The following is a 27,406-nucleotide window of genomic DNA, read 5'->3' as shown; positions in this document are numbered from 1 at the left end:
AGGGGGAAAGGGCCCCACTGCCCAGTTCTCCTCTTCAATCCGTGTGATATGTTGAGGTGGGATATGCTCCTTACTGTAGTTTGTACTTTGATTAGGTAGAAGAACTCTGTCCATGTTGAGTTGTATCCACTGTTGTGATGAGGTCTTGAGGACTACAGTATCATGAGGAAACCCAATGTTGACAGCCCATTTGAGTTACTGGGGTTATGAAAGAGCACCCCAACAACCAGAGACACTTGCACACAGGAAAGGGGAAGGTGCTTGCTATAGTAGTCACTATGGGTATGGGCCCCTGCATTGTCACAGGGCAAGAGAGTACATTTGGAGAAATCTCTCACTCCCCCTTGCCTTCTGGGGCTTCCTGATTCCAGAGCCTGGACTTCAATGTGGATGAGAAGGTGAACCTCTTGGAGCTGACCTGGGCCCTTGACAATGAACTCCTAACAGTTGATGGTGTCGTCCAACAGGCAGCCCTGGCCTGCTACCGCCAGGAGCTGAGCTACCACCAGTAAGAGCCCCCAAGGGAATGGGATAAAGTCCTGCTGGCAGGGTCCGCCTCCAAGGAACGTAGGTCATACCTCCTGTGCCTCACTTCTGTGTCCCCTGGTGACTCCTAGCCTACCTGTTTCCTGCTCTCCTGCTCCTGTAAATAGAACTCAAACGAAGAGAACAGAGGAGGCCTAGGGGCCGCGGCTCCTCACTATTACTGCTACGTGAGTTATGTGCCGCCAGAATTAAAGACTGCAAGCTCATCCTCAATGCGGGACATGCTCACAAATCTGTATGTCCAGGACCTCGTTCAGCCACTTTTATTACATTTTAACATTTGAACTTGAGCCTCATCCTGCTCATTCTAGAGCTCACTGTGTGGAGGCAGAAGCCCTGTGGTTTGAGAGGGCCCTGCTTCAAGCGTAGCCAAGGGATCTATCTCTAGGCTAAGGCTAGCAATAGAGAAAAAGTCCCTTTGAGTAAACCTTCCTGATAGGCTGGGATCTGGTTTATCTTACTGTTGAGACCGTCATTTAGCCTTTCTTAAGATGTGCACTGGTAAAATGGTCACAGCAATTGTAGAGTGCTCCAGGAGGTGGTTGTGAGGCAGTGAGACCTGGACAAGTCTGTCAGGCTGACAACAGTGTCCCGTCTGTCCTTCCCATGGCAGAGGGCAAGTGGAGCAGCTGGTACAGGAGCGGGACAAGGTGAGGCAGGACCTGGAGAAAGCTGAGAAGAGGAACCTAGACTTTGTGAGAGAAATGGATGACTGCCACTCAGCCCTGGAACAACTGACGGAAAAGAAAATCAAGTAGGTTCTGGGCCCACAGATGTAGCTCCTGGGCTGCCACAGCAGGGACTCCTCCCATTCTTGGAGACCAGCCAGGGGCCTGGGCAGCGCCTGCTAAGGTGATCTTGCTGTCTTACTGGAGCAAGTGGAAGTGGAACAACTTTTGGGGTGGGGGGGAGACGACACCTATTTGAAAGGAAGTTTGCATTTAACAAGCAGTGTCCTGCTTTTTTGTGATGTGGGTACAGTGACCCCTGGTGTCTCCTGTGTGCCCATGGCTGGAAAAAATCTTAGCTCTGTCTATAAATTTACCAGGGTATGCCTTATTACACTGGGATACTTACAACTGTAATACAGTTGTCTGTATTACACTGGGACCTTAAGATTTCCTCGGATCTTTTCATGCTAGGTGTGGAGGACAGTCCTACTCCTAAGGAGCATCCTCTCAGGGTCATACACCAGACACTTTCCAGCCTTGCGTTAGTGATGTTCACAGAAGAGTCTCCTATTCAAACATGGTGTTCCAACACTGAAAGCAAACTGAATTCATATCCTAGTTTGAGTCATAGAACTGCTATCTATCTAGTCAACATATATAGGGCTTCGTTCTGTCCTAGATCTAGGAAGATTTGGTCATGTATCTTCTTTTTTGGGGGTAGGAGTGGTCAGAGGAGCATAAACTCTGTGTGTTTATTATATACATGAGTGAATGTGGGAGTGGAATGCGTGTGTCTGTGGGTATGTTTACTTGGCAAGAGTTACCACTGAGCTAAATCTCTAATCCTTAAAATATCTTTAAAACATAAAAATTCCTGGCTGGGCAGTGGTGGCACATGCCTTTAATCCCAGCACTTGGGAGGCAGAGGCAGGCGGATTTCTGAGTTCGAGGCCAGCCTGGTCTACAGAGTGAGTGCCAGGATAGCCCGGGCTATAAGAGAAACCCTGTCTTGAAAAACCACCAAAAAAAAAAAAAAAAAAAAAAAAGAAAGAAAGGAAAAAAAAAAAGAAAATCTGTAAAAATTCCCCAAGTTGTTTTTCAAGCATAAACCAGGTTTGTTATATCTTTTCCCCAAATCACAGCTTTCCTTCCTCCATCTTGTTCCCTTTAGGGTATTGTTTCTGGAAAGCTCTTAGCTGAGATAAAAGTCCAGGCTGTGTGAGCTGGAGGATGAACCCACACCTTCTCTCAGGTCTAATCATTGACCCTGCTGAAGCAGTCTAGGGAGACAAGGCCATGCAGCTGCCACTAGAGTGAGAGGCTTGCGCTGCTTTCCCTGTCGGCAGCACTTGCAGAAGATGAGGGTAGACTCTGAGGGAGAGTGCCTGTGCCTATTCCCCTGAACATGGGAATTCACTATGCACAGATTGTGTGCAGCCTGGCTCCTAGAAAGGGAGGTTAACTGATCATCTGCCACCAGAGGCCTGCCACAGGGTTGCTGTAGGCTAGGGCTGCCTGGCATGATATGGTACAATGTGTTCACAATAGATGGGGAGACACAGGACATCTAGGCTATCTGCGCAGACAGAGATCTCTACCCACTTGATCACCAGAGGGCTGGCTCCAAGTGCATCTTTGAGTATTTACCATGTGTCTACCACCACACTAACCCCCTTAGATGGGGTCAATTCTACCAGCCCATGAAGGAAGAATATGCACCAATGTCTCTATTTCTGGTGTAGGCAGTTCATCTGCTGAGCAGATTGACAGGGTCCAGCAGAGGAAACATTCCAAAGACAGGTGTCCAGAGAGGCAAAGTTACTTCCAAGTGGGACTGGGTGCTGTGTGTTCTGTTGTAGGCACCTAGAACAAGAGTACAGGGGAAGGCTGAGCCTCCTGCGGTCCGAAGTAGAGATGGAGCGGGAGCTATTCTGGGAGCAAGCCCGCAGGCAGAAAGCCATGCTGGAGCAGGATGTGGGCCGCCTCCAGGCTGAGGAGACCAGTCTCCGAGAGAAACTGACATTGGCTCTGAAGGTAGGTGGGATGCATCCCTGCTATAAACTGGGAAGGCACATATTGGCAGAGCAGGGTGATGTCATGCTCTCACTCAAAGTAGGAGGTCTTGGCTTTGCTCCATCCGCCTCTGTTCTGAGTCATCTGATCTCAAAATCAGAGTGAATCAGCTACTACAGCCAGCATGGCTGCATCCCTGGGGTCTAGGAACACCTCTAGACACTGCCTGCCATACCTGGGTTCATAGCCACAACTTTTTGGTTTGGTTTGGTTTTGGTTGTTTTTTTTGTTTTGTTTTGTTTTGTTTTTAAGATTTGTTTATTTTATGTATATGAGTACGCTGTAGCTATCTTCAGACACACAAGAAGAGGGCATCCGATCCCATTACAGATGGTTGTGAGCCACCATGTGGTTGCTGGGAATTGAACTCAGGACCTCTGGAAGAGAAATCTGTGCTCTTAACCACTGAGCCATCTCTCCAGCCCCCATAGCCACAACTTTTAGGGTTTTGGTGAATGTCCCTACCTTGGAACTACCCTGCTTTTGGCTCCCAAAAGCCATCTTAGCTGTGTGGACAGCCAGGCTCCAGAAGCACTTACCTGTGTGCCTTCTTTCTGTTTGCTCCAGCTTCTTCTTTCCTAATGCCTAAGAACCTCTGTGGCCTTTTCCCCTCCACCCTGGTTCCTGTAGCCCCTGCCCGTTGTGGTAAGAGTATCTGGACATAAGTCACATCACCCACTAATGTGACAGCACTCTCTTGCCCCTTCTCAGCACAGTCCTTGTCTTCTGACACCCACCACTGCTGTGCTGGACCTCTGAACCTGCTACAACTTCCAACCTATCACTTTAAAAGCAGCTTAAACATGACGCTTTACCAGCCCTTTGTTCCTTCACTCATGATCGTTCTGAACATGGGAGTGGGAGCAAGAGAAAGGGAAGACAGTGGGGAAACAATCGCCGTGGAGCTGTTGGGTTTGTCATAAGAGGTTGTGGGTTCCCAATAGCACACTCTGCCTACGTGGTGCAGACGCAGGCCACCACGTGCCTGCCTTTGTCAGGGCTTTTCCTTCAAAAAGCTGCTGGGAACAAGCCTCCACCATAAAGAGAAGTGACATGGAGACTTGTCAGTATCTTTCTCTGTGTCCTGAACCTAGCCCGTGCCCACCTATCTCCTAGGAAAACAGTCGATTGCAGAAGGAGATCATAGAAGTGGTAGAAAAGCTTTCGGATTCAGAGAAGCTGGTCCTACGTCTGCAGAGTGACCTCCAGTTTGTGCTGAAGGACAAGGCAAGCCTTTTGCTATTCAGAGCAGTTCCTGTGGTTAGTGGGGTCAGAGTCAGGGCATCATGGCCTGTCTTCTCAGGAAAGCTGATATGCTGGTATGCACATGTTTCTTTCTTTCAGCTGGAGCCTCAAAGCATGGAGCTCCTGGCCCAGGAAGAGCAGTTCACAGCCATTCTGAACGATTATGAACTTAAGTGCAGGGTACGTGCCTTTCCCTGAGTCTGCTTAGCCATCTCAAGCATCCCTGAGTCCTATTCTTACAGCCTGCCCTGTAGCAATGACAGGAAGGGTGGGGCCTGCTGCACAGGACCAGCACTATGGATTTGCAGAAACTCCCTGGCTCAAGACCCCAGTGGCCGTGTGAGGCCTCATCTCTTTGCCGCCATCTCCTTGGTCATCAAGTGCAGGGTGGACCACAAGTGATTGCAGGAGTTTCTTTTCCACCAAGAACTTCGTATTTCAGGCTCTGGTCAGCCATACATGGGCATTGCTTGGTTGTGCTGCAGATATTCCAGTGACTAGTCAAATCCCAAGACAGAACATGTTCCCTGACTGTACTTCCTACATGAACCTTCTTAAAGAAATTTCAGTGTAGAAAGATCAGAGAGGAAACGCAGAATTGAAATGACCCATTACTAATAAGAAAAAGACATTTGAATTAAATGATCCATCATAAATCCTCATTAGTTAGTTCTCAGTTAGGCTTAATTCACCAAAAGTTAATAGGTGTAAACTTACCATAAATATTATTTACAAAGAGAGACATATGTGTGGTTAAATTTAGACACTATAAAAACTCCTGCCCTTGAAGGTACATGTACAATAGTATGCTGTCTCAGCGAATGCAGTAGCTGATGCAGGAGAATTGCTTCCACCCAGGAGCTAAAGGTCAACCTTAAGCCAAGAAAATGCCTATATAATCCCTGAACTTAGAGGCCCAAGGATTAGGAGTTCAGGTCATTCATCTTTGATTATATAGCCAGTTGGAAGCCAACCTGGGCTGCCTGAGACCTTGTTTCCAAAAACAATCCCCCCCATCCAAAACCTACAACAAAACAAACACAGGGCAGTCTAAAAAATGTTGTAAGGCAGAACAAAAACAACAACCAAATCATGAGAGCCCACAGGCCCACTTGCAACATCACATCACAGGCATCAGGGAGACTAAAACAATAGCTGGTGTTCATTAGCCGAGAAATGAGATGTCATGATTTAATTTAATTCAACATGTCATAGTCTTGGGATAACGCTGGTGATTCTAGAATCACCTTCAGAGGCAACATTGCCAAGTGACCGAGGATAAGTAATATGGGCACTCAGGTAATGGGCACTTAAAATTTTACATGACCCCATACATTTCATGTGTAAGTCCTGCGTCTGGCCTTCAAAGCCAAAGTAAAACAAACCCACTCAATAATAAACCCCACTAACAGAAAATCTCATGATGTCAGTACCATTACTGTTTAGTCATTTAATTTCTCCGTTTTTACTACAGTAATAAAAATGTGACAAACAATAATTTATAGCTATCTTGAAGATGTTACTAGAGGATAGGAATAAAGCAGACAGCTGATCTTAGTTGCATCTGATACTTTACAGCTATGTTGCCTGTAAGGCTTTGCTTTGAGTCAACTCATGCTGAAAATCTGTAGCTATTTCTGGGAATACCAATAGAGGCATTGTTATCATACCAAGAGTTATAAAATACTTTTACATCATATGAAAATTGATCCTACATTACAGAAGACTGTAAAGAATCAGACAGAAAACATACTCAGAAATGGATTGTGTGCGCTCTTGGTTCCATTTCCTGTAATCTATCTTAGGCTTCATCCAGGTGGCGTGGCCTACAAGTTCAGTAGCATGTCCTTGAAAGTCAGGTGGACATGCCTTTAGGGAGCAATCTCAGAGCTGGGAATATGAACCAGGGCTGATTGTTCTCAGGATTTTGCAGGACTCCAAACCTCCTAGAAAACTATGCTAGAAGCTTCTTTTCCTGTTCTTTTGATAAGCAAGTGACTGCGCCTACTCAACCAGACACATTTCATTAAAGTGCAAAGGTGATGCTTGCCGCAAATGCAGACTGTTGACCCTCACCATCCTCACCAGAGGGTGTCTTTCCCAGTCCAGTTCCCTGTTGTCCAGCAGACTGTACCCCATCAGGCTTCTGCTTTCCAGATAATACCTTTTCTCTCTGCCAAGTGCATCACTGCTCTGTAGCAGTTAACCTAAAACAAAAGGCCTAACAGCTGTAGCTACAGAACCCCATGCCAGTTCCACAGTAGCTGAGAGGAGAGAGTAAACACACAACCCCAGACATGTCCCAAGATGTTGATCCTCATGCACACCCACTACTTGTGGTAAGCAGCACCTGTTGAGAATTTTACTCGTAGCCTCAACTTTCCCTTTTTCCTTGAGCCCCTTTCATACATACATCCAGTGATCTAAGCACAAGGGAGTGGAGAAATAGTTTCCCTAGTTCTGCCAAGACCTTTAGGTAGTTAGAGTCTTAAGTGTAGATTTAATGTTACATGCTGGAATTGCAGAATCCACACCTGCCTGTATGTCTAGCCTGTAGCGGATGCTTACTACAGATGGGGCTGATCTTGGGTTTGGCCTCCCAAGGCTGAGTGGCTGCAACCTCTGGAGGAGGTATCTGGCTCTGCCTCCACAGGACCTACAGGATCGCAATGATGAGTTGCAAGCTGAGCTGGAAGGCCTGCGGGTGCGGCTGCCCAGGAGTCGACAGAGCCCCTCAGGGACCCCAGGCACCCACAGAAGGAGGATCCCTGGACGTGGCCCAGCAGGTAGGAGCCCAGTCCCCAGGGTAAATTGAAAGTAGGGCTCTGGGACATGACCACGGTGTGGCACTCCAGAGGAGATTATGAGGAGAGGAGGGTGGAGAAATTCATGTTTGTAGAAATCACAAAGGTTATAATTACCTGACCCCAGAGGAGACAGATTTGCCCTAGGGATCCTGTAAGGTCACAGGCAACTTTGTGACAGGGCTGGCCATGGAAGGTCACTGGCATTGAAGGTCACATATCAAGGTTGTCATGGGATATTCCCAATTGAGGGGATCCTGGCTGCTGGGTTCAGTGGAAAACACACTGCAGGCTCTCCTGCTCTTGGACAGTGGAGTCAAGACAAGGGCCCATGTTTTAAAAGTTCTTGGTCTTTTTTTAGAGACCAAGGTTGGGAGGAGGTGCCACACTCTTGTGGAGGACAGGGGTTTCTTAGCCGGTCTCTGCCTTCCCACTGGTTGTACCAGACAGTCAGCAATGCAGTCACTCCAGCTCTGTTTTCTTCATCAGTAGCATGTGACACTCAAGGCCCCCATCTCTCTGTTGCCAATGGAATCCAGCAGCCCTGACTACCTCTCCCTAGTTACACTATGGTAACCTAAGCCCCTCAGCATTGTTCTCCAACCTTGGAGAGCTCTTGAGTCTCCATGTGCCCTATAGCTGTTTATATTGGAAAGAAGAAAAAAATACCTCAAAGAGATACTTTGGGCTCTTTGAGAGGAACTTAGTAGAAACTTTACCTTTGTGGGGCCTGGATGGCTGCCAGAATCCCCGGGGAGTCTAAGGAATAAATAGAGAGTAGCCTTGACAGCCCCCTATGGGAAGAGGAGAGGAGAAGAAGGTGTGGGGTGCAGTCCCCTGAGTGTGCAGTTGAGCCCAGGCTAGCCAGAAGGTAGAGCATGATGGTTGCTCCTCTGGTGTCTTAGGAGCCTGAGTTGCACAGAGCATGTGGGCCTGGTCCGGAGTCCAGGAATAGACCATTGTGGAGCTGTTCACCTTTTCCTCTGCACCCATCAGAGCCTTCATGCTACCAGGATTTCCAGGGCTGGCCTTATGTGACTAGACTGTATGTCAGTGTGTGCTGTAAAAACAGATCACATAGAATCACACAGAAAACATGAGAAAGACTGAGTAAGTGAGCCTGTGCATACATTTGAACATGTTTGGAAGTGTGGAGGCTTGGGCATGACGCTCCACACAGAATGCAAGTCATGGAGCTGTCGTATGCTGTCTTGTCTTCCCATTTCCTCCGTGTTCCTGGCATCATTTGGAGCCAGATTTTATATACCATCTGGTGAGGATCTTTCAGAGAGTTAAGGGGCCAGATGAATCTAGTGGGAACCTCCTGGTTCTCTCTTAGTAACCAGTACTACAGTAAAGGAGCATAAGAGTATTTATTGCTCTTGCAGAGGACCTGGGTTCAGTCCAAGCAAACACACGGTAGCCCACAAACATCTGTAACTCCAGTTCCAGAACATCTGACGTTGATTTCTGACCTCCATGAGCATTGTACATGCATGATGCATAGACATACATGCAAAATACACATACTCATAAAATATAGGTAAATCAATAAAAGATTTAAACTCTGAGTTCTTAATAGTTTGACCCTTCCTGCTGTCCATAGAGTCCTCAACCACAATGCCTCTGGAGGGTGGAGTGACCCTTACTACCATCCCCTCATTCTTTGTATAGTACAGATGGAGGGCAGAATGATAGTCTTGCCAGATCTGCACTCATACGTGTTATGAGTGGAAAGCTGCTTTGTCACTGGTGATGAGGGGCTAGAAACCACCTAGAGGACAGGTGAAAGGGTCAAGAAGGCGCTGGAGGCATCCTAGACATGATGTCACACACTGTCCTCTTCTTTGCAGACAATCTGTTTGTGGGTGAGTCTACTCCAATGAGTTTGGAGACGGAGATAATGGTGGAGCAGATGAAAGAACATTACCAAGAGCTCAGGATGCAGCTGGAGACCAAGGTCAGGAGATTTGAGACCTCAGGCTGCAAAGCCATGTGTTCAGCTTCCCAGACTGCTAAGCAGGGCAGGTTATTCTGTTCTACTATGTTGTCTTTGTATTCTCTGGTAGATTTTACACCGGAAGCTTTTGACATAGCCTTGCTTGATATCTGGATTATTATTGTATATCTGGATTATTTTCCTAGGGCTTCCAGGATGTAGAGTGCTGTCCTACTGGTCTTATGATTGCTCCTTAGTTGTCACACCTTCTGGACTCATGGTACTTGCCAGGTGCTTGGCTAATCTTGTTCCCAAGCCTCTTGAGTGCACCTGATGACCCTACCTCAGGGTGACTGTGAAGGAGATCCTGGGGCCTGGTCAGGCCTTTGAGTATCCTGCCTGATATCCTCCTGTTCCTGCTGCTTGCCAAGCTGTTGCTAAGACTTCCTAATTTCTTTGTGTAGGTAAATTACTATGAGAAGGAAATTGAGGTCATGAAGAGAAACTTTGAGAAGGATAAAAAGGAGATGGAGCAGGCATTCCAGCTTGAGCTCAGCGTGCTAGAGGGCCAGAAGGCAGATCTGGAGGCCCTGTATTCCAAGTCACAGGAGGTCATCCTGGGCCTGAAGGAGCAGCTGCAGGATGCAGCACTAAGCCCTGAGCCTGCGCCAGCTGGGCTGGCCCACTGCTGTGCACAGGCACTGTGCACTCTGGCCCAGCGGCTAGAAGTGGAGATGCACCTGCGACACCAGGACCAGCTACTGCAGATAAGGTTTGGGATAGGTTTTTGTTTAGGGCTGCTCACAGAGGACCAAAACTTGACCAGAGGCTTATGTAAACTGGTTAGGACCAAGTGCCTGGGAACAAGCAAGTTTCCTTCCGAGGGCTCAAACAACACATTGCTATATAAGGATTTCATTTTCAATCCACCTTGGGCTAGTTTGCTGTGCTGTTTGAACTCTGTTCTTTTCTTCCTCAGTGCCTGGGTTGCAAGATAGTGTATTCCCCATCACTAAGTACTGAGGATGTTAAAGTAGGGTTATTAGTCAGGGTTCTCTGAAGGAACAGATGTGATAGAAGGAAAAAATACACACATATACAGACATATTAAATGAGGATTTATTACAGTGGTTTTATAGGCTAATCCAACAATGGCTTTCTCTCATTGGAAAGGCCAAGATTCCAGTAGTTCAGTCCATGAGGCTGGATGTCTCAGCTAGTCTGTGATGGAATCCTGAAGAAGTAGGTTCTAGTACCAGTGAAGGAATGCCTCAGCGACAGGCTAGATGACTTTGCCAATGAACTTAAGGTCAAGCGGGCAAAAAGGAAAAGCTGCTTTCTTCCATGTCCCTTCATGTAGGCTGCCACCAAAAGGTGTGGCCCAGCTTTAGGGTAGACCTTCTCACCTCAAATGATCTAAATAAGAAAATCCCTCGTAGATGTACCCCGTTGGTTGAGTTTTAGTTGATTCCAAATGTAGCAAAGTTGACAACTATTAGCCATCACAGCATTAGAGGAAGAAAAATCCAGAGGACCCTCTAAATAAAAGACAGTTAATTTTGGTTAATGAAAAAAGTCTTAGAAGTTAAAATATTGTTCCAGGGAGGGAAAGGGCCACTTGGAAATCCTGAATGTGGTGGGTTTCATTGTGTCTGTTACCTGACCTGAGAAATGTCATCTGCCTTTTGAGGACACAGGCAATGCATGTTGTCACCCTCAAAAGAAGAAGAAAAAAGGAGGAAGGAAGGAAGGAGGGAGGAAGGAAGGGAGAGAGGGAGGGAAAGAGGGAGGGAAAGAGGGAGAGAGAGTGAGAGAGAGAGAGAGAGAGAGAGAGAGAGAGAGAGAGAGAGAGAGAGAGAAACTGACTGACTGACTTTCTAACTTTCTAACTCCTGGCCTAGCCACCCTCATGCCAGGAGCCAGAGATTCCTTCCCACTGGCTAGACTGAGCAGATGGTTCAGTTGGGTGTTATCTGTGGCCTGGATGTGTCCAAATGTTAGCAGTAAGTGACACAGTCCTGACATGCTGACAGTAGCAGCTCCAGGTGACTGTCATGGGGCGGGGGGCAGTTCCTATTTAAGTGCAGTGTCTTTGGTGGGAGGGAATTGAGAGTAGCCAGAAAACATGGGATATGAAAGGGGAATCAGAGCTCGCTCTCCCTGCCCTCAAGGTGTGTTAACAGCAGAGACACTTGCACTCCTGGAGACCTGAGGGAACTGACTGTTGCAGTCTTGAGGGGCAGAAAAGCATCCATCTTCAAGTCACATGCACTCTCCAAACTTTACATTATTTCTTCTTCAACATGAGGATTACCTTAAGGGACTGGAACAAAGCTCCTTTTGGACCCTGTGTGGTGCCTACAGCAGCCATGGGAGCCCTCTCTTGCTTGTAGGAGCCAGCATATGCCAGACTCCTCCTTCCTGGGGATCTGCTCAGCTGGGTACCCGGTAGCTTCTCCATAGAGCTGGAGCCACACCTAGTCCATGTGCTTATGTCCCCTGCTGTGATGAGTGCACCCCATGCCTCACCAGGCTGTGTGTCTGTGTAGACCTCCCATCACTCCCACATTTTCTCCAGTCTCCCCAGGTTGATGAGGCCTATCTGCTTATAGGATTTTTAAGGGAATGTTTGAGTATGGGTCAAGTTCACCTACCACCTGGAACCAGAACTGCCCAGTTGCACTCAGTGCAAGGCCTCCAGCCACGCTTGACTGAGCACTTGCAGTGTGGCCAAGAACAAGAATTTTAGTTGTACCTAATAGTAAACCCATTATATTTAAGCTGTCAGACATGGTGGATGATTCTGTGCTGCCTTGTGTGTGTAGTCCTAAGGACTCCAGGAAAGGAACAGGGCATCCTGACACAAAACAGGCTACAGAAAGAAGAGTCTCTGGGTTAGTTACACACAGAGAACAGAAGTAATTCAGGTGGCTTTTCTTCCATGAATAGAAAAGCCTGGGATTTAGCTAGCAGAATATGTACAACTATGTTTCTGCAGGAGAGAGGCTGAAGAAGATTTGAACCAGAAGCTGTCCTGGCTAGAAGCTCAGCATGCTGCCTGCTGTGAGAGTCTGTCTCTGCAACATCAATGTGAGAAGGACCAGCTGCTGCAGACACACCTGCAGCGAGTGAAGGACCTGGCTGCTCAGCTTGCCCTGGAGAAGGGGCGGCGGGAGGAGAGGGAGCAGGAGGTCCTGGCACACTGTCGGAGGCAGCAATTGAAGCTGCAGGCTGTGATGAGTGAAGAGCAGGCACGGATCTGCAGATCGTTCACACTGGAGAAAGAGAAGCTAGAACAAATCTACAGGGAGCAGGTAGAGGGACTTGTCCAGGAGGCAGATGTGCTGCGTGCTCTCCTGAAGAATGGAACCACTGTGCTGAGTGACCAGCAGGAGAGGACACCCAGCTCCATGTCCCTGTGTCCAGACAGCAGGCAGGAGCCACCAGCCTGGCAAACTGTCAGCCCTGATGGAAGGACAGGGGCACCAGCAGAGTGGCCTGGCCTAGGGAGAGCTGAGGACAGGGACCTTCCTTGCCAGCCTTGTAGTATAGATGCCATACCAAGCCCAGCCCTTACCCTACTGTCCAGAAGGTCCTCAGAGAACCTGGGTGTCAGAGACAATCATCAAGGTCCACTCAATGCTGAGGAGAGAGCTGTCCCAAAGGAGCCAGAACCTTCTGCCAGGACCCTAACAGGCCAAGGCCAGAAGCTGCCCTTGCCTATTCAGCCACAAATGCTGGAGCCATGGTTAGGCCCAACTTCTCTGGACAGGAAGCCAGCCTCTGTTGGGGTTCATGGACAGGCTTCAGAAGGGCCTACTAGGGATGGTGAAGGTGTCCAAGAGGCTTGTCTCCAGTTCAGGGGAGAAGCTGCAAGGATGAGACCATCAGTGTCCTGCTCTGAGCTCCCAAACCCACAAGAGGCCAAAGTGATGTCAGTGATGTCGGAGAGTGAGATGAATGACGTGAAGACCAAACTTCTACAGCTGGAAGACGTTGTCCGGGCTCTTGAAAAGGCAGATTGCAGAGAGAGTCACAGGTTTGTCACTCCTAATCTTAAAATGTATATGAAACCCTCAGGCTTGTCACTCACTAGTGTCCTCTTCACAGTTTCTCCAATGTAATTCCTATTACTTGTGCAGGAGTCACAAGCCCACTCCTGCCCTCCGGCTCCCTCGATCCCTGGGTGTTAACAAGTGGTCCAAGACAGGAAGGGTAGGTCTTGCTGGGACAACTCAGCTGGCTCTAGTGTCCCTATCTCAAATTTCATGAAGACTATTTTATAGAGGCCTCACATGAGTTGTGGGTCATCTCTAAACCCTCTTTCCTCTGAGTTTAAAAGAATGAGGGGTTTGGGCCTGCAGCATGCCTCTGTGCCAGGCTCTGATGAAAGTGAATCAGCGAGTTGTTATGCTGGTTCATGGGCAGCAACCAATGAAGCCTTCTATGGACCTGGCCCCTGAGCACTGTCAGAGGTTTTGGAGATTCACTGATACTGGGCTGGAGATACTGCTATGACTGTGTTTTTGGAATACCCTTCTTGGGAAGGAGGCTATTTTGGTCTCTTGGCCAGAGGGCCAGGAGGTGAGATGGGTGGATACCTAGTCTGTCACAGATGCTAAGACCTTTGGAGGGATTGCCCAAGTTACAGGCCATGAGTTCCAGAGCCTTCTCCTGGCCCCTCTAGCCGTGGGGGAGAGGTTTGCAGGCACATGATGGTGGACCATAAATGCCATGCTTTACTCCTGCCAGCCCTCAGATAGCACACTGAAGAGGTATCTGATCCTGTAGAGACAGACTGCCAAGAGGCCTGTAGGCACACGGTGTGTCCCAGGATTGTGGGTGGTTACATATGAATAATAAGACCATTTCCACTAAAGGGTCAACTGCCGCTCACTGGAGGATAGCATGCGGTTGCTTACATGCTGGGGCAAAGTGTGGGGTTCGGGTATGGCACAGTGACATACCATGTGTTTAGCTTGTATGAGCCCCTGTGTTCTATCCCCCGGGCACTAAAAAGAAAAAATAAAGTGGAATTTCAGACATGGAAATATCACTTTATAAACAGCTTAAGAAAGCAAATATGGTTTCCTTTCAGCAGGAACTGCCATCATCATGTAATTTACCAAAATGAAAACCCAGTGGGGGTGAGGGGGACCAATATATGTTCTCTAGGCCTTTAGAAAGCATAGAGTTGTTCCTTTGGCCACATTTATAGTAGTCTGTGAGAAGGGCAATACTGTAGACATCAATGGTACTATTCAAAAAGGAATACCTCATAAGTGCTAGCATGTCTGAGCAAGAAGAATTTGCAGTGTTACCCAGAATGGTGCTGGCACTGCTGTGAGCAAGCAAGTGAAGGGTAAGAGTTTCATCAAGTGCACTAGTGTGCACTTTGAGTACATTAGTCACCCTGTAAGAACTGAACGCCAAAGGGAAGGGAACCCAGTTCAGCTGCAGTGCCAGCCTGCTCCATCCGAGAAGCTTGCTTTGTGGAAATGAAAGGAGCCTGAGCTTCTGGAGCCCATCCCTGTGAATTCATGGTGACCTGATACATGTGTTGTCCTTTAGCCCCGTCAGCCCTCATTCAGCACAGCGCTCCTATACAGACAGGCAGTAGGTCAGGTGCTGAGTGTTTGTAGGAGTTGTGGGTGTGGTTCAAGGGGCCTGTTCTTTGGGGAGTAGAAACCAGAGCTTGCCTGGAGACAAACCCCCTGGAGACAGAGAATACCTTGGGCTTGCCTCCTCCAGGGAGGGGATGCAGCCTGAACAGTTGTCAGCATTTCCAGCTGGGAGCTGGCTGTGAGGCTGTGCTCAGGTTGCCCCTTCCTGGCCTCAGCTGACTTCTTTAACTTTGACCACAGGGCTGAGTTACAAAGGCTTTCTGAAGAAAACTTTGTGTTGAAAAGCAACCTGGGGAAGATTCAACTGGAACTGGAAACTTCGGAGAGCAGAAATGAAGTGCAGAGGTGAGGTGGGCCTCACAGTTCCCCAGACCTGTGTGCTCATTCTCATGCTCTAGAATGAGCTGAGGAGGGGTAGTTTGACAGTGGGGGACTGCCAGTGGACAGGCTTGGGGGTTCCAGACACCTTCTGTGGGTTAGTACCCTCTAGACTTCTGCACCCTTGGAGCTAACACAGTTCTAGTGCATGTGTAAGCTGCCACATGACTGGCATCCCATGGCATTTGACACTGCTGCCGAAGTGCTCCATGTAGCACTTGAGGGCTGGCTCCGCCAGTGTTTAGAGGGGAACAAAGCCTGGCACAGCCTGGGACGGCCCTCTGCTTCTCTCCAACCTTTACTACTGGCATCTGCAAGTCAGAACTGGGAACATGATAGCCCAGGCTATGAAGTGATGCTTTTAATCTGCTTCTTCAACAGGCGGGAAATGGAGGCCTTAAAGAGAGACAAGGAGCAGGCCTGCTTTGACCTGGAAGAGCTCAGCACACAGGTTGGGTACTGTCCTGAAGTAATTTCTCTCTAATGAAAGGAGATTAGAGAATCTTTTTTATATAAGATCCAGTTGCAGCCAACCCCAGCTCTCCTCATCAGGGCCCTGGTAAGGATCTTTAGGCCCCTCCCAACTGTCAAGTCATGAGTGGCATCCAGTCTTCCTTGGCCTCTGTGTCTGTGTCCCTGCCTCCTCTCTTGAGGACTCCAGGACCAGTTGTGCTTTAAAGGGCTTCTCTCCAAATCTAGTCAACACTCTGGGGAATTGTGGTTAGGATTTCAAGATTTGAGCTGTGGAGAGGACATGACTCAGCCTCTAACAAACTCACAGCCGAGATAAATATTGATAGGCTCTTAGAGCATGTTTAGATACCCCAGTTCTCATACCTATCCTCACTGGCTGCATATGCATTGGATCCTGCATAATTGCATCATCTGGGTAGACTCCTGTGTTCTTCACAGACATGTGACTGGTGTTTCTGTCAGGGAGTCCCTCTTGCCATTTATTTGATATGCCATCTTTCCTACCCAATCTTCCCTCCCTTCCAAAACTGTCATTTCAGAGTATAATGTAAGTAGAACTATATAAAATGTGGCCTTTGGGCTTGTCTTTTGTCACACATCTTCATTCCCTGAGGAGCTTGGGGATTCTCTGTGTAGCGAGTTTCTCATTATTGCTGTATGTCCTCTGTGTGTTCTTCTAAGTCATATTATGACACTCTACTCTTAAATAAGTCAGCAGATCTCTCTCCAACAAGTTCAGCTTCTGCTGTAATGCTAAAGAGACTTAACTGTACTAGTTCATGTCTGTCATACCATAGTCACATTGCTTCAGTGATCCAAAACTTTCACAGTAAGCAGCTGGTATACTTCATGTAACTGTCAGTGGTTTTTTGTTTGTTTTTTGTCTTGTTTGAAGAGTGAAGGGATTAGAGAATGAGTCTGGCACATCTCTGGTGACATCCCTTGGTCAGTACTGTCAAGAGATGTAGCTGAGAAGACTGGATAGCTAGGATGACCAATGTGTTCCTAATGTGTCTTTGGGCATGGTGCTTCTCTGTGGGACCAAGTTCTGGGGAGTGTCCTAGGCAGCACCCTACTGAGAGTCAGCATCCAAGAAGTTCAGGTGTACAGTGCTCCCTGTGGATCCTGTTGAGACTCATGAAAGCACAGGGTGGCCCCCTCACTAGGCACATGTCCAGCCACATGGCAGACAAGAACCCAGGGACACTGCTGGGGACAGATGGAAGTGTGGTCTTCTGCAGTGACTCATTAGCTCTATTGACCCAGAATACTTGCTTTTCTCCATGACACTGGCTTTTGGAAGAGACTGTATCACAAGCTGTCCCTGTTTTGTATCTATAAGCTGCTTCCTCAGGGTGCTGTGCTGTTTGGTCTTATGTTACCTATATAACTTGCAGATCAGAAGAAATTTGAACAAAAGGGTTGGTTAGACTCATCTTTGACATGAATATCCCTTTATTTTTACAGGGACCCAGGAGGCAAATTATACAAAGAAAGCTAAAGATTTAACTTAGAAATTGCCTTATTCCCAGATGTAGCTAGCATCTATAGGGCCCTTCCTGGGCATCTTCCCAGGAACATATAACCTGAGTCACCAGGAAGCATCAGACAAACCCCAATGAGTGACTGGTAAGGGGCTGGGGTTATATTTGTCAGAAATGCTAGCAGCAAGAAGCCACGGGAAGGGACACCTTAGATTAAGGATGATTCTGCATGATAGGAGGTATCAGCTGATAACTTGCTGGGGGAGAGGGCAAGTACTCAGCTGGGCAGTTGTCAAAACTGGGATTCATGAGCCATCAGGGCTGCTGTCCTGAAGCAGTGCCTACAGTGGTGACAACAATATGAGGGGACTGTTCCTGTCCTCAGGAAATACCATGGGACTGGGCAAGGACATACATGCGTCTGTGTGCATGTGAACATGTGTGTAGTCAGTCATACATGGCTTATGGCAAGAGTTACATCAGGTAGTGAAGATGCCATCATGAGTGCCTGGTTGAAAAGGGTGGGCTTATTCTTTACACTGTTCTGAGTTCAAAGTTATTTACAGAGACTTTAAATACTAAACATGAATTAAAGAAATCTTACTATCCTAGGAGAGAGAGGATCATTTCTGTTAATGAAATCAGAGCTTTCCTTGGGAGACAGTGTGAGTGTATATCAATATTGAAAGTTATTTTAGGCCGGGTGGTGGTGGCGCACGCCTTTAATCCCAGCACTTGGGAGGCAGAGGCAGGTGGATTTCTGAGTTTGAGGCTAGCCTGGTCTACAGAGTGAGTTCCAGGACAGCCAGGGCTACACAGAGAAACCCTGTCTTGAAAAACCAAAAAAAAAAAAAAAAAGTTATTTTAAGTTTTGCCAAAGAATGTACTGTTGGAGCAAGCCATCCTCACATCAGCCTGCCAACAGCTATATTCTGTCCTCAGTCTGAGATTCTACAGAAGGGAAGAGTGACATGAGTTACTAAGAACCCTAGAACATTGTGGAAGCATGATAACTACATGGACCACAGCTAAAGCAGCGTCTATATTTCATCATGTGTTTAATTGATAAGATGTTGCATGGATCCCTGGAGAGGTGTTTGTGACCAGCAATCCTACAAGTATGTCATACACTACACTGACCTAAAACTGATGGCTGTGAAAACAGAAGTGTTTTGTATGATGATAATCTGGTGTTTTGGTTAGAAACAGCCCTCCTATTAAAACAAAGAATAGTTCCCAAAAATCTGAGTGGTTAGGTTTTCCACGGTGAGAAACTGATGTAGGGCCAGCTTGTGAGCTGTGATTCTGTACTATGCTTCTACCTTCCGCCTTCACCCTAGGCAGTTTTTGAACATCCAGTCTACAGGACGGTGGTTGTTAGGGCAAGCAAGATGCACAGCTTGAAGACCCTTCTTCCTCCTTCTGAAAGCCGCATTTGTATATTTAGTAACTGATTAGAGACCTTTTAAAAGATTCTCATACCTTAAGTTCATTTAATTGTTTTCTCCTGCCTACTCTGCATTATATATGCATTATATAGGCATGTGGGAGGTGCATTCACTTGTGTAGGCATGTATGAAAGCCGGAGGTGTCAGGTATCTTTCTCAATCACTTTTATACCTTAATTATTGAGACAAGGTCTTTCATTGAAGCTGGTGCTTGTTTTGGCTAGAATGGCCAGTAAGCCCCTAGGATGTGCCCTTCTTCATCCCCAGGGCTGGGTTACAGATGCACACTGTCGTGCTGGTGCCAAACTTCAAACTGGTGCTGAGGATCCAAACTTAGGTGCTTAGGTTTACACTGCAAAGACCTCACTCAAAATGAGCCATTTCCTCAGCCCCATTTAAATTACTTTAAATTACTTAATATATTTTTGAAATAACCTTGGAGGGAATAATAAAGACAAGAAGGTATCAGAAGGGTAGTTTGGTGGCTATGACACATAACAGCCTCTGGTGGCCTAGGTTGTCTCATCTTACAGAACAGACTCGAGTTTCTAGTTCTTAGCTCTGCTGGCCACTGACTGAGGCTGGATCTCCCCTGCCCTCTACAAATGAGTACAGCCTCTGCTCACTTGTCAAGCTTCTTTGGCAACTCAAAACACCCACAGCAAGTAAAATCTCCCCTGCTTGGAAAATTCTGGAATGATCTGAATTAAGCTGATATTTAGAAGCATTTTTCTTAAATGAATATTTGACCTCCATATTCACATATCCTTACTTCTCACATATAAAGATGGCATAGAGGCTGTCTGCTCAACTCTTGGTAATCTTCCTCTGGCAACGTCTAACAATGCATAATTATTTCCCTTTAGCTTCAGTTGTACAATGGCCTGGGCACATCAGTCATAGCTGATAAGACTGAGAGGAAGAATTTGAACTATGTTGATCAGTGTTTCTTTCTTTCGGAGACTTGGAGTTAAGATGCAGAGATTACAAGTGTTTCTGCTCAGAGGATCTATGATGTGTGAATTTCTGTTCATGCTCTAAAGAAAGTTCTTCAGACAAAATTGATGTGTATGAACGAAGCAGCTATAGGGAGAGATTTCCAGAAACCTTCTAGGTCCTGGATACATCCTGTTCTTTAGACTCAACTTCTTGTTGTATATATTTATGGTAAATTTCTCCTGTGGAGCTGAAGCTAAGGAAAGTTTTTTCTACTTTGGTTAAATCATTAATAAATTCATAACATGTACATAAAAATGTATTTGAACTCTTTTTGCTGTAGACTCAGAAATACAAGGATGAAATGTCACAGCTCAACTGCAGGATCCTTCAGCTGGAAGATTCTTCTGTTCTCCATACCCAGAAGGAAGAAAATCATGTTGCTATTCAGGTGTTAATGAAAAAGCTGGAGGAAGCAGGGTACCTGGAGAAACAGCAGGTCAGGGGCTTAGGCTGTCCTGCAAATCTTGGTGGTTGGAAGGAGGGCCCACTGGGTAGTGGAGGCTGAGCAGGTAGGTGTGTACCCCCAAAAGTGAAGTAAAGGGCAAGCCCTCAAGAAATGGGTCTGCCTGAGCAGCTTTGGCAAAGCCACCAGGATGCAGAAAGGGGAGCAAATTGTGTAACTGCAGGTCTCAGGAGAGAAAATGGTAGGTAAGGTTCTCCAGCTTAAAATAAATAGCAAGAGCCCAAGAGTGTCCCTGTACATTGGCTTTATAATTTTGCTTGTGAAGACTGAATCTAAATGCATTATGGATTTATCTGGAAGTGTTTTTATTGATGTCCTGTTTATAATAGGAAAACAGGACCAGAATCAATTTGAACATCAGCAGTAGGTGAATGAGTAAATGATGGTGCAGCCATTAGATACCGAGTTCTCAAATAGCAGTGTTTGGGAATGATCCAGGTTCCTTAAAGAGGACAGCACTGCAGGACACTTTATGCTCTCTGATATGAGTTTACATTAGATGTGCCCCTTATAGAAGAGGGTAAAGAAATTAAGTGTGGGCCTTAAGCTCTCAGGGTCATGGGAGATAATTTATCTTATTTTTTCTTGTCTAAAACTTTCTGGTTTCTGTGTGTCAGGCTCTGCTTATAATTGTGAAAATGTTTTTGTTTTGTCTTTATAAACAGGGTGATCAAATCCAAAACCTGAAAATTGAACTAGAACGTGTGAATGAGGAATGCCAGTGCTTAAGACTGTCACAAGCAGAGCTGATAGAAAGACTCAAAGAAAGTCGAGGCCAGGTGGGCATTTGGTCCAACCCTGGGACTTGATAAACATCAACAGTGGGCTGACAGTTACCATGACTCATGCAGACCCAAAATGTTACTGTGCCAACCAGATGCCTCACAGCTGACCAAGAACTCATCAGGCCCAGAGACAGTCCTACTCTACTCATTGTTAACATGGACAGATCAGCTTTGCCTCAGGCAGGACCTCTGAAGGCACTAGCTAGACTCTGGGGTCTCAGAGGTTAATAGACTGTTCCAGCTGGTTTTAAGCTGCCAAGGGTGTGTTCTATTTCAGATGAAGCATCCAGCATCAAATTCATTGAACTTGTGTTTCAGTCTTACCTTTAATTGCTTGGTTGAAGGAGTTGGCTAAGTTATGCCTAGTTTAATAGCAGTGACTGTTTGTAGCCATGCCGAGCTCTGTGGCTCTGGCCCCCTAGGTTTAGAACCTTGTACTGCATTCAGTTCCATCCCTGACCCCAAACTCAACTCCTGTGTATTAATCATCACATTCTAGCCATAGCCAAGTGTCAGAACTATGACTTCCCCCGTGTAAGGAAACCAGGTGGGGCTCACATGGCTTCTACTGCACTCTGATCTCATGAGGTAGGCTTTGATGGGCAGTGAATGAAACAGAACCCGATCCAGCAACAAGGACCGGAGCTATTGTTCTAAGGGTTCCAAAGAGTCTTTCCCTACCACATTGTGTGGAGACACAGTGGCTAGTACATACTTGGTTCTGAGTCCCTGAGGACTGCTATACACACACAGGCAGGTCCCACAACACAGGGAGTGGGCCCTTGTGCTCTCTCTTTAGGGTGACCTATACAGAGAATATAACACTAGCACTTTCACTGTGTCTGGTAATGACTCTGGATTATCAATCATGCCAAAAATTGTCCTTATAGCTACACAGTGTCCAGCTGAGGCTGGAGGCAGCTCAGTCCCAGCATGAGCAGATTGTCCAGCGCATGCAGGACCAGATGAGTCAGTTGGTTCCTGGAGCCCGTGTAGCTGAGCTGCAGCACCTGCTCAACCTCAAGGAAGAGGAGGCTGGGAGACTAACTGCACAGCAGGTGAGTGGGGATGTGCCACTTCAGGCTAGCTGCTTGGAAGAGGGCAGTAAAGGCAAGGAAGCTGGAACGGAAGCAAGGGACATCTAACAGATGCTGAGGATGGATAAGGGTCACAGTGATCTCTCTCATAATTGAAGAGTAGGAAGCCAGGCAGCCCCACAAGCCCCTCCAGACAGAGTCCATAGGTCTTCCTAAACTCATTCTGTCTTCAAGCCATACCTTCATAGTCAGCCACCAATGGGGATCATTAGTGAAGGGTGATAGATACCATTAGGGAATACCACCATTTGGTATTGGTCATTTATAATTAAGATTCTGTAGACAGAAAGGTGGTTCCTTCAGAGCCTATGAAAACAACTGATATCTGCACAGGTAGCAGATCATCTATACCACACTCAGATTTCTGCATTTAGCCATTTTTCACTTAAAACAACAACAACAACAACAAGAAAACAGGGCACTGTTTCAAAAACTGGTGTATAACTTCTGTACAGGAAGAGTACAAGCAGCTACTGAAGGCTAGGGAGGACCAGGTGGAGGATGCCGAGGCTCGGTTCCGCAACGTGGAGTGGCTGCTACAGGAGAAGGTGGAGGAGCTTCGAAAACAGGTGTGTGTAGCCGCTTGCCTTTTCTCTACAGACTCTGCTCCCCGTGGCCCAGAACCTGGATATCCAGTGCAGGGATCATTCAGAACCACAGACAGAAAGCGCATACGTTTTCTTTAGTAATTACTAATCCAGGGAGATGGTCTCAATACATGCCATACTGTATTCATACATCACGTCAGAGTTGGATGGACACTTTATTCATCCTGTGGCTTGTCAGTCGTCAGATGCCCTTCCCTAGCCCAGGACATTTTTTGTGAAGGCTGCCTCAAGAACCTCACTTTAGAGGCAGAGACAGAAACTTTATAGACGGTACAGGTAAAGTAGTTGAGTCTTACATGCAGGAGAAACTACACTTAAACTGGAGCCCAGGAAAGAGGCAGAAGTCTTTCGCTGTGGCAGTTTTCTTAGATGAGGCTTGTACTGAGGGACCTCATGACTAGAATTGTGCCTGCCACATTCTAGTCCTGCACTACCCCTCCCTCTATAGTTTCAGGCAAGGGGTTACTGCTTGTGTGCCTGGCTGGTGAGCTCAAGTGCCTGGTACTTCTGATGTGATCTGGTATGTACACAGGTAATACTGCCAGCTGGTTCCTCCTCATGGCTTGTTTATTTGAGTATACAGAACATGGCTCCTTTTCTAGACACTTACATTTAAAACACAGAAATTCCAGTCAAGGTTTACATCATAGAGCCATCATAGACAAGGTACATCCTGAAAGCTGCTACTCAGTGATAGAGTAAGCCAGGGCTGCCCAGCCTGTTCTTACTTCAACTCTAACAAGTCCATGACCCACAGCTCTTCCCAAGCAGTGCCAGTCACAGGGCCTGTCAATATCCTTCCCTCTGCTTACAGTGCTCATGCCCAGCTTTGACTAGCTTCTTTGCTTCACTCATACCTGTCCTTAGAGAGGCCTTCCCTTGTTCATCCCACCCACAATGGCATACCACTCTGGTTCCTTTGCATGTTAGTTTCCATTTTTCTCCAGTATTAGTGTTCTGTCATAGCGATCGTGTTGCCAGAGTGGGCACAATGAGAGTGTCTGTGTCCTCCATATGGCCTCATGGAGTTCAGTGTTCAAAGCTCTGGGCCTGGGCTGGAGAGATGGCTCAGCAGTTAAGAGCTCTGACTGCTCTTCCAGAGGTCCTGAGTTCAATTCACAGCAACCACATGGTGGCTCACAACCATCTGTAATGTGATCTGATGCCCTCTTCTGGTGTGTCTGAAGACAGCGACAGTGTACTCATATAACTTAAATAAATATTTAAAATAAAATAAAAAACAACTCTGTGCCTGTGTGTCCTGATCAAGGACACAGCAAGGGCTACTACTGCCTGGAGCAGTCTTGTTTCCATCACTAAGACCTGTCCAGCCTCCCTGCACATGGTAACTGGCTCAGTGACTCAGTGTGTCCTGTGTGGCATCACCGAGGCAGAGTACAGACATGAACTCAGTATTCTAGAGACTTGAAGGTTTCATTGTTTCACACTATAGGCTTTTCATGGCAAAGATGATCATAAAATTGTCTTAAGTTTTCTCCACATAGTTCTGCAAATTCTTACTTTCCTCCCTTGAATCAGAGAATTATCATTGTATCCAGTATGTGTGTCAGACCTCAAGAATACCAAGGGTAGGGCGGGAGTAGAGGATGAGGGGCAGGCTGGTCTATCAGCCCACAGCAGTTCACAGAAAAGTGTGGCTTTCTACCCTATCTAGTTTGAAAAGAATACCAGATCTGATCTGCTGCTTAAGGAACTGTATGTGGAAAATGCCCACCTCATGAAAGCTGTTCAGCTCACAGAAGAGAAACAGCGAGGAGCTGAGAAGAAAAACTGTGTCTTGGAAGAAAAAGTTCGAGCTCTCAACAAACTGATCAGTAAGATGGCACCAGCATCACTTTCTGTATAGAGGCTGCTGTTTCTTGGAGTTCGTGTGAAGGAATGTCTTTTTAAATAATGCTACTCTGATGCCATAATTTTCTATGGCTCACTAGCTAAACTCCCTGGATATGAGGACTGATTCCTGTTCACCTGACAAACATTCAGTGAATGTCTACAATGTGCCAGGTTCTGGGGAAGCAGGCAGGGTATAGTTCCTTTTGGCCAAGAGTCTTGGGTAACATTGGGTAACATCCTGGGTGGAAGTCACCAAGCTTGATCTTACTGAAAAAAACCTCAGACCCTCAGCCAAAAGCAGTGGAGAGAAAGTAGCTGAGTACGTTTGAGTGTTGGGCTTTGGGCCAGAGATGCAGAATCGGGTTTTAGGTGACTTACCATGTTGCTGCCCTGTGTGGGCTGTCATCAGAGCTCTCCATGTGGGGCAGTACCCAGGAAGAGGGCATTCCCCAGCAGTCCTCTGCTGCTCCTGGAGGTGGAAGATGGCATCCGAGGTAGTGGGCTCAGGGATAGCAGTGTTCATTGAGAGTGCAATCTCATTACAAAAAATGTCACACTGGAAATTGTACATTTTTTTTTTAAAGAAAAGGTATAGTTTTATAATTGAGATGTACCTAAATTATGACTATTTGGTTTATGAGTATTCTACTATGATATGAAAAAGTTCCTGTATTTTCAATAACTTTTCTATTAAAATGATTTAACTCTTTAAGTTTTTCAGTTTTTTAAAGTTTTAAATTATTTCACACGTGAATCATTACAGGGCTGGAAAGAAGGTTCAATGGACAAAGTGCTTGCTCTGCAAGCATAAGGTCAGAGTTTGGATCCTTCCAATACAACTGTAGACAGCGATTGACAGGTGTAGTGGTGCATGTCTTTAATCCAGTGGTTCTCAACCTGCAGTTGCAACCTCTTTAGGAGTCACATATCAGATATCCTGCATATCGGATATTATATTATGATTCTTAACAATAGTAAAATTACAGTTAGACATGGCTACGAAAAAATTTTATGGTTGAAGTCATCACAACATGAGAAGCTGCAGCATTAGGATGGTTAGGAGAACTACTGCTTCAAACCCATCACTCAGGCATCAGATGCAGGGGGATCTCTGAGTTGGAGGCTGGCCTGGTCTACATAGCAAATTCCAAGCTAGCCAGAGCTGCCTAGTAAGACCCTGTCTTGAAAAAAACAAAAACCAAAAAAAAAAAACAAAAAACAAAAAACAAAAAAAAAACCAAACAAACAGGGATTCCTTACTCCAATTAGCTCTTCACTCCAGAAGTGAACAGAACTCCTTAAAACTTAAGGTCTGGCTTTACCAACCAGTAAAATATTAAGTCTCAGTATAGTTTGTGTTATGCCAGTAGAAGCTGTCAAAACTCACAGTAGAGACAGCGGTGGTGGCAGCACATGCCTTTAATCCCAGGATTTGGGAGGCAGAAGCAGGCACCAGCCTGGTCTATGGAGTAAGTTCCAGGACAGCCAGGACTACACAATCACTGTCTCAAAGAAAAAAAAACAAAAAACAAAAAAAAAACAAAGAAATAAACAAACCAACAAAAACCCACCTCACAGTGGGTGCACTTCTTTACTTTTGGCTCTGCCTGGAACTGAATTAAAAGGAGATGAGAGGGCAGGAGATATGGCTCAGTTGGTTAAGTTCCTGCTGTACATGTGTAAGAACCTGAGTTCAGTCAGATCTCAAGAACCCTTATAAAAAAGCTGGCATAGCAGTGTGTACCTATAATTCCATCACAACAAAAGTAGAGACAGGAGGTGCCCTGGAGCTTACTAACCAGCCAGTTTAGCTGAGTCAGTAAACTCTAGGTTCAGTGAGAGAGCCAGGCTCAAAACTAAGTTGAAAGCCAGGCAACTGTGGTGCATGCCTTTAAACCCAGCTAGCATTTGGGAGAGAGAGAGGCAGATGGGTCTCTCTATGAGTTTGAGGCTGGCCTGGTCTACAGAGGTCCAGGACAGCCCAAGGTTACACAGAGAAACTCTGTCAACAAACAAACAAATACAGTGAAGAACAATTGAGGAAGATGCCCAGCTCCATATACATGAGCATTAGCCACCACTTGTGCACACAGAAAGTAGATTAATTGGTTAAGGACCTAACAACATGATCAGCAAGCTGACATTTATAGAAAACTCACTCTACCCAGCAGTAGTAAGTAGTCCTGTAATGTTTACCATGATAAACCTTGTTCTATCATCATGATACCTAATACCTTATCAAAAATCATTTGGGAGGTGAATAAGATCACACATATTGCTTGAAATTCTCAAGTTAATAAAAAATAATTTAAATTATTTTAAAAATATATTCTCTATATAAATGAAATCAAATTAGAAACCAAAACCAAGTTGATTTAGTGGTGTACTCCTTTAATTTCAGCACTCAGGAGGCAGAGGCAGGTATATCTCTGTGAGTTCAAGACTAGCCTATAATGTATACTGAGTTCCAGGATATTCAGGGCTCCATAGATCCTGTCTTAAGCAAACCAACAAGAACAAGAAGAATCTAAAATCAGAATGGCAGCTGAAGCTGGACGAGGCAGCTCATGACTAATTTTAGCACTGAGGAGGCTGAGACAAAGCATCAGCAGTGCCAAGGTGCCCTCTGGGCCGTACTCTTCAGAAGTGCAAGGACCCGCTCATCTACACAGTATAGCTTACCTGCTCAACACTGCCCAGCCTCCACAGCTCCTGAAGGCTCAGCGTCATCTTTGGCTTACTGAAACTTTCACTTAGCCAAAACAACTTTCCTGGGGGCTTATTATACTGCTAAGGAAAGTATAGATTTATTCCTACCCCACCACTGGATAAATATTTGCTATTTTTGAAAAAATGTATAGTTTCCATCCATTTTAAGAACAAAGCCATGACATTGGTACCCACTAGCCTGCAA

At 46.3% G+C, this 27,406-nt stretch overlaps 1 protein-coding gene across 1 annotated transcript in view; it reads left to right on the top strand.

Annotated features, from left to right (window-relative positions):
* Ninl (ninein like) overlaps window positions 1-25,212 on the top strand; it is a 65,846-nt gene extending 40,634 nt beyond the window's left edge. Inside the window, exons 9-24 of the mRNA XM_028774932.1 lie at window positions 372-508; window positions 1,160-1,300; window positions 3,077-3,251; window positions 4,407-4,517; window positions 4,635-4,715; window positions 7,189-7,321; window positions 9,193-9,299; window positions 9,743-10,050; window positions 12,277-13,317; window positions 15,143-15,247; window positions 15,662-15,731; window positions 19,966-20,121; window positions 20,814-20,927; window positions 21,824-21,991; window positions 22,486-22,599; window positions 24,314-25,212. Of these exons, the coding sequence (XP_028630765.1) occupies window positions 372-508; window positions 1,160-1,300; window positions 3,077-3,251; window positions 4,407-4,517; window positions 4,635-4,715; window positions 7,189-7,321; window positions 9,193-9,299; window positions 9,743-10,050; window positions 12,277-13,317; window positions 15,143-15,247; window positions 15,662-15,731; window positions 19,966-20,121; window positions 20,814-20,927; window positions 21,824-21,991; window positions 22,486-22,599; window positions 24,314-24,505 (3,153 nt within the window). The 3' untranslated portion in view covers window positions 24,506-25,212. The remainder of the gene's footprint in view (window positions 1-371; window positions 509-1,159; window positions 1,301-3,076; window positions 3,252-4,406; window positions 4,518-4,634; window positions 4,716-7,188; window positions 7,322-9,192; window positions 9,300-9,742; window positions 10,051-12,276; window positions 13,318-15,142; window positions 15,248-15,661; window positions 15,732-19,965; window positions 20,122-20,813; window positions 20,928-21,823; window positions 21,992-22,485; window positions 22,600-24,313) is intronic.
* Window positions 25,213-27,406: the final 2,194 nt, after the last annotated feature.

The sequence above is a fragment of the Grammomys surdaster genome, unplaced genomic scaffold, assembly GCF_004785775.1.
Source record: "Grammomys surdaster isolate TR1022 unplaced genomic scaffold, NIH_TR_1.0 251, whole genome shotgun sequence".
Classification (NCBI taxonomy): Eukaryota; Metazoa; Chordata; class Mammalia; order Rodentia; family Muridae; genus Grammomys; species Grammomys surdaster.
This window is presented reverse-complemented; position numbering and strand designations above follow the sequence as displayed.